The 13,165-nt window shown below is 39.1% G+C and overlaps 3 protein-coding genes across 7 annotated transcripts; 2 read left to right on the forward strand and 1 right to left on the reverse strand.

The window, feature by feature from the left end:
* Window positions 1-795: 795 nt before the first annotated feature.
* LOC108056809 (leucine-rich melanocyte differentiation-associated protein) lies at window positions 796-1,686 on the forward strand. The gene is made up of 4 exons (XM_017140816.3): window positions 796-889; window positions 960-1,196; window positions 1,268-1,416; window positions 1,470-1,686. The coding sequence occupies exons 1-4, from the start codon at window positions 860-862 to the stop codon at window positions 1,600-1,602; spliced, it is 549 nt and encodes a 182-aa protein (XP_016996305.2). The 5' UTR covers window positions 796-859; the 3' UTR covers window positions 1,603-1,686.
* Window positions 1,687-2,260: 574 nt separating this feature from the next.
* LOC108056824 (aldehyde dehydrogenase X, mitochondrial) lies at window positions 2,261-5,245 on the forward strand. Of its 2 annotated transcripts, none has more exons than XM_070216859.1 (5): window positions 2,261-2,419; window positions 3,522-3,626; window positions 3,700-3,800; window positions 3,855-4,426; window positions 4,482-5,245. In XM_070216859.1, the coding sequence occupies exons 1-5, from the start codon at window positions 2,384-2,386 to the stop codon at window positions 5,123-5,125; spliced, it is 1,458 nt and encodes a 485-aa protein (XP_070072960.1). In that variant the 5' UTR covers window positions 2,261-2,383; the 3' UTR covers window positions 5,126-5,245. The 2 variants fall into 2 exon arrangements, with proteins under 2 accessions (XP_070072960.1, XP_070072959.1); XM_070216858.1 differs by lacking the exon at window positions 2,261-2,419 and adding an exon at window positions 3,208-3,464.
* Window positions 5,246-5,362: 117 nt separating this feature from the next.
* LOC108056825 (uncharacterized) lies at window positions 5,363-12,419 on the reverse strand. 4 transcript variants are annotated; one of them, XM_070216861.1, is made up of 6 exons: window positions 10,294-10,461; window positions 9,219-9,487; window positions 6,660-6,923; window positions 6,431-6,601; window positions 6,220-6,361; window positions 5,363-6,162 (listed from the first exon to the last, which is right to left on the reverse strand). In XM_070216861.1, exons 2-6 carry the CDS (start codon window positions 9,280-9,282, stop codon window positions 5,610-5,612), a joined length of 1,194 nt encoding a protein of 397 aa, XP_070072962.1. In that variant the 5' UTR covers window positions 9,283-9,487; window positions 10,294-10,461; the 3' UTR covers window positions 5,363-5,609. The 4 variants fall into 4 exon arrangements, with proteins under 4 accessions (XP_070072962.1, XP_070072963.1, XP_070072961.1 ...); XM_070216862.1 differs by having other exon boundaries at window positions 10,104-10,461; XM_070216860.1 differs by having other exon boundaries at window positions 10,026-10,461.
* Between the last annotated feature and the right edge of the window lie 746 nt (window positions 12,420-13,165).

The raw sequence follows: 13,165 nt of genomic DNA on the forward strand, positions 1-13,165 counted from the left end.
TCGCGCGCAAAATGGTTCGATGGTCCAGTTGGTAAGGCGTCTGCCTCTGATGCGAGAGGTCCCCGGTTCGAAACCCAGATAAATCAGAGTAGGTAAAAAGTTTTGATATGCAAATATATCATTTTAAGAACAAAAATGTTAAGTTGTGTTAGATTACTGATAAAAAAAAAAAAAAAAGGTGTTGCGAGCGGGATTCGAACCTCGTTCCCCCGAGCACAAAATAATATCAGAACCTAGCGCCTTGGCCCCTGAGCCATGCCCATATTAATTTTTGCCATGGCAGATTGGTTACAGGAGCTTTCAAGCAAATGTCAAATTTTATTTAATACTAAGAAAATGACACCGGCTAGTGGCTCTTTGACACCAAAAAGGGTCAAATTAATATTTTCGAAAGTATTAAAGTGACACCAGAATAGGGTCAATTTAATGACGTTCGGATCAAAGATTTTTTTCCACTCAATAGTGTCACATTGACACCTAAATAGGGGCATATTGATGACTACTTTTTTTTGGGTGTAGTCTAGTTTAAAAGGCCAAATAAATCAATATTATCATATAAGTGTTTTTCTTATCAAATAAATTAAATATATTAATAAATCTTCAAAATATATATAACAACTTTTTTTACGTGGTTTTAAATTATATTATAAAATGTATTAAACAACGAAAATTAATCCTATGCACCTATAATTGCATATCCCCTTCAAAAACACTCTGCTAGGGTATGTAAAAAATTAAAAGACAAAAGCATTCGGCTAACGACTGCAGCACAATCGAGCACTCACTTCAGTTGCTCACGAGAAGATCGCCGGTGAGGTATCCGCTCTCGTTAACCACATATACGATATATCTCAGGGCAATGCAAACGCCAGAAAACAACGACAGTCAGGTATGGGCAAATGAGGCTTATCTGGCCGAGATTACAAATCGTATGTCATTATTTTCGTCTACTCGTTTAGCTTATTTTGGTGCAGCAGAATTTAAGAACGCTGCCGGAGGAATTAATTAAGATCCATGCTGATCATGTAGAGCACTTGGATCTCAGCCACAACTGCCTGAAGGATTTGTCTTGGCTGGCGGAATTTGAGCAACTGCGTCATTTGGTCCTGGACAGCAATAGAATGCATGAGGCTCATCTGAGAACTTTGACACGCCCACTGCCCCAATTGGAAATACTAATGCTGAACAAAAATGAGGTAGATCATTTAATATTCAAATATTTACCAAATTCTGTAATTTCTTATCAAATTATTATGCTCGATTCCAGTTCAGTGACCTGCCAACGACAATGCGGCTGATCAGACGGTTCTTTCCGAACCTGCAATATCTGAGCCTCCATGGCAATCCGATTTGCCCAGATGGTTTGGAACTGCAGCCCTTCTCCAGTTACCTGCGCTACGACTATCAGTACTACAGGTGGGTCTGTTACAATATTTAACCATCTATACTTAGCCGTCGATCTGTTTCAGCAATTACATTGCACAGTCGCTGAGCAAACTGAAATTCCTGGATCACGGGATGGTTCAACGCACCTACCAGTACGAAAGTTTTCCACTCAAAAATTATGCCGGAAAACCACTGATCCAAACTACGAGTTTTTGAAAAGAAAACATCGTAAAAGTGAACTATAAACCGAAAATTTATAATTTAGGAAAAACAAGTCAGGTTATTTACTTTAAATAAAAGAAAAACGTCAATATTTTTGTGTTTCCCCCAAATTTATCAAGCTTCAATTAATTTATATTAAATAATTTAAATTAATGCATTAATTTAAAGCTGCAAAACTCGAACACTCTAGTGGTATAAGACAAAAGCTGAGACATGAACCGTATAAGACCGTGTTTTTCTACATATCCAAGACACAACCCACTTCCAAAATTTACGAAACAATGCACAAAAAGAATTTTGCGATAAAGCAATCACCAAAAGGATGCCTAAATTTACTCGCAGACTAAGTTTAATCAACGTTAGATGCTCTACAAAAAGTTGAGAATTTTAAAAGAATTTTAAAACATGATAAGATTAAAAATATTTCAAGTAACAATCAGTGTAAAATAATATATTATAGAATTTTAAAAAACCTAGTTTTCTAAAACAAGTAACTTACAAAATTAATGGACGGTTTCATTCAAGTGCAGGGTGCATATAAAAATGTTTACATGTCTGCCGGCCGGCATAAAGCAGAGATAATTCAGAGGACCGACCACAAGCAAAGCAAAAAGGTGATGAACGGCAGTGCAAAAACAAATCGCTGATAGCCAGTTATCGGGCACTATATAAACGGACATCTGGCAGCATTTCAATTTCAGTTTCGCGACGACTCTCAGACAGCCGGTCTCTATTCCAGTTCTTAAAAGTAAATACCTCCCATATATTGCTCAATATGGCCGATCCCAACGCCAAGCCCAAGTACACAAAAGTGAGTATAAATATTGTGTTGCCAGCTGCATTTTAAATATACTAGGCACTTAGATGAACCTACAATAAATGCAGATAGATATATTCAGTACAGTTAAAAAGAGAATTATTTATTTAATACCAGCCAATGTCAATTTAAAATCAGCCCACTTCAAACTTGTTTGTGTCGCAATTTACAAATATTTGCCATTCGTTTTTTTCTTTTCTTGGCTGCTGGCCTCCTTATACATTCGAATATGTTTTGTCCGAAAAACACAGCAATTTGTTTGTTCTTTAATACAGGGTGTTCAAGCTCTTATCAGCACAAAAACAGATCCAGTACTAGTAAAGCCATAATAATTATGAGGTCTTATAAGCTGATAAGGTAAACTTTTATGGGGGACCAACATGAACTAGACTTTGAGTCTAATAGTGTGATGAGATTTTTCAGTGGCGAAATTAAATTTTTCAAGAGATGTTATACTTCATGGCATACTGATTAAGATACCTTTTTTAGTCCTTTTGTTTTCAATTTTAGAAGTATAGAGAAAATAGTGAATATAGCTATTTTTAAGTGAGCTAAGTTAGTTAGTTAGTTTTGATGGAAAAAGTTAATAAACCTTAATTGATACAGCCTAATTCTCTTTAACTGCCACTAATTCTCGTTCTTTATTATTGACTAATTTAAGTAAGTACTTTATCTTGAAAGTTTAAGCACTGCCTGCTGACAACTGCTTATCGCACAATGACCCATTATAGTTTTGAATGAAACCAGCCCCAAACGACTTTAGTTAGCTGTCAACTGTTTTTTTTTCATAAACTCGACAATTTGAAATCGTGACTAGAACTCCGCTTTACATTGTTTACATTGTCGCGTGTCCCCGGCAAATTGAAATGGGCCAATCGAGTGGGATGATAACTTGTTTGAGCGGATAAGTAATCGCAGACAAACTGGTCTAATAATAATGAACAAATTGCACAAATTACTGGCACACCAAAAAATTGGTTTGGAAAAAGGGATGAGATTTGATCATAGCTTTTCCCATTGCGAACCCAATTTTTGTCAGGTGTTTACTATATTAACTTTTTAATTATAATGTATTTATTCTCTGATTTATTTATAGCTCTTCATCAACAATGAGTTCGTTGATTCGGTGTCTGGCAAGACCTTTGCCACTTTCAATCCGGCCACGTCCAAGGAGATTATTAAAGTCTCCGAGGGAGATAAGGTGGGTGCAGTGTTCTAGAGGAAGATTGTTGGGTTTAATAATAATAATAATATATATTTTATTATTTCTACAGGCTGATATAGACCTGGCTGTTATTGCGGCCAAGAAGGCCTTCCATCGCGACTCGGAGTGGCGCAAGTTGAGTCCTTTGCAGCGCACCAATCTGATGAACAAGTGAGTTTAGCTCTACGAAACCCTTTAAAAAAATCTAATATTAATCCTATATAGACTCTGTGCTTTGATGGATCGTGACAAGGCCTTCCTGGCCAGCCTGGAGTCCCAGGACAATGGCAAACCCTATGCCGAGGCCCTCTTCGATGTGACCTACTCCGCATTGACACTGCAGTACTATGCCGGCTGGACCGACAAGTTCTTTGGTGACACCATTCCCGCCGGAGGCTTCACCTCGATGACCAGGAAGGAGCCGGTGGGCGTGGTGGGTCAAATCATCCCCTGGAACTACCCACTGCTGATGCTGGCCTGGAAATGGGGACCCGCTTTGGCCACTGGATGCACCATCATCATGAAGCCCGCGGAGCAGACGCCTCTGACTGCCCTCCACATGGCTGCCTTGGCCAAGGAGGCGGGCTTCCCCGCTGGAGTGATCAATGTGGTGAATGGATTTGGACCGACTGCAGGAGCTGCCATCAGCGAGCATCCCGATATTGCCAAGGTGGCATTTACTGGATCCGTGGACATTGGCAGGATTGTGATGCAGGCGGCGGCCAAGTCGAATTTGAAGCGGGTTTCCCTGGAGTTGGGCGGGAAGAGTCCCGTGGTGGTCTTCGATGATGCCGATAGTGAGTTATAGATAGCTTCTTCTCTAGGAATTTAATATAAAATTTTGATTTTTAGTTGACTTTGCTGTGGAGACCACCCACGAGGCCCTGTTCTCGAATCACGGCCAGAGTTGCTGTGCCGGCAGTCGCACCTACGTCCACGAGAAGATCTACGATGAGTTCGTGGCCAAGGCGGCGGCCAAGGCCAAGGCCCGCAAGGTGGGCAATCCCTTCGAGAAGGATGTGCAGCAGGGTCCCCAGATCGACCAGGAGATGCTGACCAAGGTCCTGGGCTACATCGAGAGTGGCCAGAAGGAGGGAGCCAAGCTGCAGACGGGCGGCAAGAGGATCGGCAATGTGGGTTTCTTCGTCGAGCCCACCGTCTTCTCGGATGTCAAGGACAACATGCGCATTGCCCAGGAGGAGATCTTTGGACCTGTGCAGTCCATCTTCAAGTTTAGCACTCTTGAAGAGATGATTGACCGGGCCAACAATGTGCAATATGGCCTGGCCGCCGGCGTTATTACCAATGACATTAACAAGGCCCTGAAGTTTGCCAACAATGTGGATGCCGGTTCCGTGTGGATCAACTGCTATGACGCCGTCCTGCCCTCCACTCCTTTCGGTGGCTACAAGCTCTCGGGAATTGGCAGGGAACTGGGCAAGGATGGACTGGACAACTATCTGGAGACCAAGACCATCACCATGAAACTGCTTTAAGCTGGCACTTGAAGGGTTTCTCATTTCGTATACACAATATTTGTATTTTATTCGCACTTGTTTTCGCTCTTGTCAATGGTTAGACTATTGCCTTTTTAAAATAAAACTTTTGGATTAAAATTATCAGGGGTTATTAAAATTATTCAAAGGGACTGGAAAATGTGGCTTATTTTATTTAAATTTTGAATAAATTTCTTATCCCAAAAGTATGCAATGAATAAATTGCATAAATTCCACAATTCTGATTCTCATATATTTCCTTATAAAGCCACATTGTTCACATAATAAGATATCGAGGCACGAGTTCCCTAAACTAAGACAGTGAAAAATATCAATTAAATATCGATTTAAAACTTATGCTAAATCGCGGTTAGTTCATATAATATTCCTTAGGCTTCGATCCGATCTACTAAACACTAACACATCGTATAAAAATAAACCTGAGATTGCTGAACCACCTGTCGTTGCAGTCGGATCCTTGGGATTAGGCCAAGTTAGTTGGCGGAATCTGCGACTGACCCTGCCCCTCCAGAAGCGGCACTGCAAGATCGCTCAAACGCGACCTGGCACTCTGATAGTCATCCTCCGATCGGGGACGCATCTGCCCCTGGTGCTGCGGACTGCTCTGCTGCACTACCTCCGTGTAAACTGGTTGTATTTGCACCCGGGGTGATCCGTACCGTTCGTTATCGAACATCTCGTCAATGTCCACCAGCTGGAAATCCACGGCGAAGATGAAACGCAGCACCATTACCAACAGAGCCACGATCCACAGCACCATTCCAATGACGTAGCTGCAGCGGAAGAGCTCCAAGTAAGCATCGTGGGATACGCTGTGATCATGGACAGTGGGACGCAGAAGGGCGATGGCATCGCCACAACTGATAGCAGTGGGATCCGTGAGTTTGTCCCTCAGTTGGCTGCACAAATGCTTGAGATAACCATTCGTTAGGATCGTGTAGATCACGCTGCCCAAACTCATCACCGAGAAAATGATGATCGAGGGCAGCACAATGCGCCAGGGTTTTGGCAGGACTCTGAAAAGGAACGATTATTATTATCATAATATTATTTTATAATAAGTATTTACTCACGAGTTCTTTTTGCTGCCCGTCTGGAAGATCAGACACATGGCTGTCCAGATGACGGCAACGATCTCTGATATGAGGGGAAAGGCATAGACAAACTGAGCTCCAAAGCCTTGATCCCAAATGGTGGCAATAGTATCAATGGACACTGAAAAAAAATATAAAATATAAAAATACATTAACAATGAAAAATAATTTTATAAAAATGTAGTCTTACTTGTGCTCAAAAAGTGACGATCTGCCTCAGCATTGAACGTAATTTTTGGTGGAGCAGCAGTCGTGCTTGTGACTTTTATCTCCTCCATTTCAGCTCTGCGATGCTCTAACTTAGGTCGGTTCTCAATGGAATCATAGATATGATCTAATTTATACACTGGCTTTGTGTTTTCTTAAAAGAAAAATTTTAAATTATTAAAAAGAATATTTAAAACTAAAAAATAACTTACGGCTCTCGCTTTGTAGCGAATCGGGCTTAATATCCTTATCATCCTGTACGGAATACTTTCGGCCATAGGAGTTTTGGGTGGCTTTGATGAGGTCCTCATTGAGGATCATCTTGCTGTGGTTAGTCAGTTGATCCATATTGCGCTCTTGAAATACTATTTTGTCACTAACTAATCCCTCATTCAGATCCCCCGATATCATGTGCAGTGAAACACTCCAAAGAATCGAGAATATTGCCACGAGGACCATCAGACATATTACGGTATCTAAGTTTAGGGGAAGAGAAATCACATTATTAAATTAAAAATTATACAGACATTTTATTTAACAACTACTGGACCTTGAAGGATGATGCACATATTTAAATTGATTTTTTTTTAACTTTTAATGACAAACAATAAACACATAACTAAAAGGTAGTTATTTTACTGAAATTCTGTATTTTAATGTTAAATTATGAAAGTGGAGAAAAATCTACTTAATTAAATCACTAAAATGAATCTATAAAATCGGTTTTGTAACTGTGATCTTGAACAATACAATAACACCATTAACCCCAGGCATATTTAAGCATTACGAACATGTTGCTGTATCAAACGCACCGCTGACAAATTTGAATTTGAAATTAATGGCTCGCAAATAGACTCGGCTGTATATGGAAAATCAACTATTTATGGATCTTCTGGATCCAGGAGCCATAGATCAAGTAAACGCACTGTTGCGAACAATGGATTACGAAATTATGAGAATGGAAAACACAAGTGCTCGAAGGTTAGGCAGTCGATAATTTATTGCTTTCTAGTTATGTTCGTTGATTTGGTTTGTTTTGTGTAAAAAACAGCTAACTGTGAACTGGTCTTCGTATATTAACGTTTCTGTGTGAGTTTATATCGGAGGTATGATATCATGCCAAATGTTATAGAGCTCGGTTAACGAGTCAGGGCGAAACATTTTCAGATGACGTCGATACCGTGTCTGCCTCCCAATAAAATTCATTTCAATTGATGCAAATATTCCCGCATATTGTTCGAAATAAAGAGAAAACAATACGACTGGCAGAGTCAACAAACAGATTCGTGGATAAATATACGACTATGCTCGGTGTGTGCATAATAAAAGTCCCAGAGCGGAACATGTCAAAAGCGGAGGAAAATGTTATATTACCATTCCATTTTATGGTCCATAATGGACAGCTGTATTTTACAAGTTCGCCCCATCTATAGAAAGAGAGAGAGAATAGATCGTACCGCAGATTTCATGCCCCAAGTGCTTTGAACGCATTAAGCGGAATGTTTTTCTGCTTTTTGGCCGGCCACCGACTCATCTATAGATATATTTTCGAGGCGATTTACTGCGCGTTGCATGATCCGCCGCAAAGTGGCACCAACGGAATGACATCATTTCCATCATGATTCCCCCTTTGCGCTCTCATCTCCGAAACTTGGGTAAATAATGTTCAGCAACCGCTTTTGGGCAGGTTTCGTTACTGAATGTGGCCCAAAAGAGGCGAAGCTTCACTGCGAAAACTATAAATAAATATTACTAATCGGCTTGTGAATAGACAGATGTAAACTACGGAAAAATGGGCCCAGAGAATATATACATATATGCCTAGCAAACTATATTCTTAATTTGTTATTTTATTATGTACTTATTTCAATAATCCCTTGGGAAGTCTACAATTCAAACAGTTAACAATTTCCATATCCCCAGTGATTAAGTGCCTGTTTACATTTGCGACGGCTCCCGGAAGCTTGGCACTTTGGCCAATTCGTTAATGCCATTAACAGGAACCACATGGCGTATACGTACTAGGAACTACGCCCACTCAAACAAACTTTCCTCCACTTATCGACAGATGAGAGCTGCATCAAATGGAATACATATATATATAAATGTTGGAACAGCAAGAGATGTGTGAAAATGTTTGTAAACAGTTAATATTAGCACATTTGCCTAAAGGCTTTGGCACCTTTAATGAGTCGATTGACGCTATAAAAATAGTTATAAATTTGGCACATTTAGATGGAAGTTGAAAATTATGGCAGATCTTGTTTTTACAGTAGCTTAAAATTTAGTCTGATTAATTGAAAAAAAATAAAAGACTTTACAAACAAGTAAAAATATACAAAAATTGATTAGTTGTCCCACTGACACGCATATCGAATAATTTATTGGATAGGACTCGTCTCTGCAAATTTTCAAAACACTCGAATACATATAGTCAAACTGTTTATTGATGCTGAAAGACGCGCCCCCAAAGATCAGTCTCCATGACTGATGGACAAAAACAAAATACCTCGAAATGGTTTTAATTGACTTGAACATTTTCTGTCAATAGCAGCAGACAGTTCACCTCAAATTTAACCAATTGGCTTTCACAGTTCGAAATTCGAATTTTTAAATGTTTTTAATGTTTTTCATTTTAAATTTAGGTTCACCTTCCTCCGCCCTGTCAAGGCCTTCACTAAAATATATTTTAAGTAGCAAGGTCTGCCCTTAGTTATAAGTAAAAACCATAAATATATATAAATGTTTTAACAATTTTATGAACAACGTACTATTTATATGGCGAATATCGCTGGAGCTTAGCTTTCCCTGTTTGTACTTCTTAATCAGCTCCATTTTGGCATGTTATTTTTTATCGTTGTACAGAAATTCCGCAGATTACAAGGCTTCCGTTGTTTTATTCAGCACATTTATCGCACATATTTTGTACACATTCACTTGGGTGTTTTATCCACAAAAAAAAGCTAATAATAGTTTATTCCACATTTGTTTAGCTTATGCGATTTTTATGGACATTTTTGGGAATATTTCACGTGGTTAACTAATGGAAAATAAAATTTGCGCATAAACATGAATAAGAAAAATAATATAATATTTCAAATGCTGCCGTTTCCGGTTTTTATTCGCTAATCTGGTCGCTTTTTAAGTTTTATTAAAGTTTTAGAAATTACTCATAATGTTTGCGTCAATGGTACTTTTTACTTGGAATTCTGTCACCAAAGAATTTACATATTTTGAACACAATTATTTGCCTTCTTATCGAAAAATGCTTCAATCATTTTCACTCCAAATTTGTTTGGTTTATGTGATTTTTATGGACCATGCAGGGAATATTTCATTTAGCACAGAAATTTATTTGAAGAACAACAAACAATTGCGATCATAACTTTCGGGGAAACTTAATGAAGCACGGAGACCTTTTGATTTTCGCCTCGATTCTGTTCACTCGAGCGATCGGAATAATTGAGATTAATTGATTTGAAATTGCCAAAAGTGTGTGGGTGTGTATGGGTGAATATATTGAAGGTAGACTGGCAAATTTAGCAATTGTGTTTCAAACACTTTGGCTATCAATTTACATTTGGCGCGCACGGCAGTTGTTCGGGTTTTCAATTTCCATTTCTATTTTCCTGCCACATTACGTATACGTAACGAACCGAAATTAACACCTTTTTGTGCTCGTTCTCCGAACATATATATTCTAATTAATCCGTGGCTTAAAATCGTTGGGAGTGTGTGTTTCGGTTTGGGAAAAGTGACATCCGTCTGGCGAGCTGACGAGTTCAAGGTCATTAGTAGTGGGGTGGGGGCAACTTTTTCGATTTGACATTTATGTTTGTTATTTACACTGTTTCGATATCACTGATTTGCATAAAAAGCGATGGCTGTGTTAATTGCCGAACCCGAAATTGAACCACGCGACGTTCGGGCACGCATCCAAAAAAGATATGTATAAAACCGAAACGATATGTTCCAAACTTTCGACGTTCGCAAACCGTCCGACGTTCGTGACTGTTGTTCAGACACTGAGGCGACTATATGCCAACCCATAATTCTCCAGCCGATTTCCTCTTTCTCTCGCTCTCATTCGCTCTATAGAGAGCTATATGGCTCTAGTCCACTTTATTTTATTTACCTTCTGTTTAGGGGGGCTCTTAAGAGCGAGCTTCTTCAGTTTTGTTTTGATTTCGAACATTTGCAACTGGTTGCTCAGGTATGTTTTTGTTTGTGCCTCTGTTTTGATTTGGTTCTTTCGTGTTGTTGACTGTTTTTTGTTATTTTATCCACAACAATTTTTTTTTGGCTGGGGGGATGCCAATGTGCGTGGGATGGGAAATCATTGTTTTATTTTTGCTTTTTGTTCGCTGCGACATGGCTTTTTAATAAATATTTAGAACGTAGTTCTCGCGGATTTGTGTGGGATTAAATTAAAGTTGACATATTTTTTATGCTAATGCATTTATATTTAAATGCTAATGCATTTTGGAAAAATAAATGGGAGTCGTAAAAAGAAGTATTAATAAATGAAGTTCTTGTTTGGCCCTCCCTATTTTTCGGTAACCACACTCACATTCCCTTAAATACAACCCCTTCTTTAATGAATTCCATATTCCTTTCATGTTTATTTTTATTCTTTTGATAAACAAACAAAAGAACTGCTCGATTTATGTCTTCCATTATTGTGTATCCTCAATCAGGCGGGAACATTAATCTGATATTCAAAGACCGACAAAAAATCCTGTTCTATTTCCATGCCCATTGTTTCGGCTTTTGGGCAGTTGCCATGGCCGCAATTATCGCCGATGACCTTGGAAGAACACGCCGCTTTTTCACGTCCAAGGTGAACTTAATTAGCGGCCAAAAGGCCTTCGAAGGACCTGTCGATGTGTGTGTGTTTCAAATCGCGTGCCTGGCAGGCATCTAGTTTTTTCTGGTTTCTTGGGCTGAATGAGAAACTCCATCTAACCATAAGGCTCGTCACTTGGGAGCTATTAATGTCTCGAGGGTGTTACTCCAGACAAATTTCAATGATTTCTCATGGGCACTTTAAACTACTGTTTCAAGCCCCCGGCTATTTAAAAAATTATGAATAAAATTGTTACAATAAAAATGTATTATACAAAATCAATTACGATTATTAAAGTTGCATTGCTAATCTTCATTAAAAAATATCTTTATTTGTAAAAGATAAGGACTCTTTATAAACATCACCAATCTTATCTTATCCCAAGCTAATTTACAAATCCATAAAGAAATTCTCGGCTAACCGTAATTAAACAATTACCACCCAAGGAACTTATTTATAGACTCTGAGTTTCACCCAATAAAAACAATAACAACTATTTCCCCCTGGTTTATATGCTTGTGGCAGGCGATAAACATTTTCAGCCCTAGCGAATTCTATTGAATCCATTTCCACATTTCCACACATGTCATAATAAGGTCTCCGCCACCAATAGATAAACAAGCAAATCATTCTTAGCTCCAATGTTGAAATTGGCGATGACGTCGCCCTCTTATGCAAATCGCCCAGTAGATAATGCGACATACATGAATTTATTACAGAGTTACACCCAAGGTCCAGGTGAGTTATGATGGGTAATCAATCATATTCGAAAGAAAATGATGTTTAATAATAATGAAACAAAGGTGTTTTTGAGTCATTGCCTTTTTAAGAAGCTAGTAAACGTAAAAAACAATATTTATATTATTTTTTAGGATAAAAACAAATTTTTAATTTAAATCTCTAATGTTTTTAAACCCACTTACGTTCACAGCGCACCACTTCACTCCTGGCTTCCCGGGTTAGCATCTGCAGGCTATCGCCAATCCTGCGTATCCGCTGCTGAGGACTCCCCATCTCTGATCCCTCGAGCACTTGGCACCCGCATCTAATTCCGTCTTTTGTTTACAACAGACAAACAATTAGCAAAATTGCTAAACAGAAACTTAGCACTTGAGTGCGCATTTTTGGGCTTGAATTGCTTAGTTTTGGAACTTGGCAGTAGAACTTGGTGTATGGCTATGACCCGAAAGAAACGACTACGACTGGAGGAGACGTTCAGACGACACGGCCGCTCGACGAGAACTGTGGGCACGCCAAGCGGCTACAGCCATTAGGGGTATTTGCCGCTGCTGCTCCGGGGAAAATTCAAATTGTATGGCGTCACTTGATAGTGGTGGTTACAACGGCACCACTATGCAAACAGCATAGAGCGTTCCTAGATCCCCAGCAGTGGTGGCTAAAGACTAAAGTCTTTGGGGAGATAAAAAAACATAATAAATTTATTCAAAATAATACAAATATAATGGATAACCTTGGATTTGCAACTTACAAAGTAAACAACTACACAATAATCATTTTTATTTTTCCCTATTTTGTATTAGAAGCCAAAATATCAAGAAAAAATACTCACTATATATTAATTAAAATTTTTGCTGGAAAATATATATATTTCATTTTGTACCCTGTACAAGCCCCTAGACTTTTGCCATCACTGATCCCTGGCAGCCAGCCGACCTGTCTGTCCATTTTAAGGGGTGGGCGGAATCACCCCTAAAAAAAAGAAACCACCGAAAACAGGAGTCAAGGCAATGACCTCTCACGGCCCGGCCTCTAAGTCTGGGCCACCTGGGAGTCTCTCGGAATGAGTGTCAGTAGAGCGATTGCGTGCCCAGGTAATTACTACAAAATGTTGACAACATCTGGCCCACGGGA

The sequence above is a fragment of the Drosophila takahashii genome, chromosome 3R, assembly GCF_030179915.1.
Source record: "Drosophila takahashii strain IR98-3 E-12201 chromosome 3R, DtakHiC1v2, whole genome shotgun sequence".
Classification (NCBI taxonomy): Eukaryota; Metazoa; Arthropoda; class Insecta; order Diptera; family Drosophilidae; genus Drosophila; species Drosophila takahashii.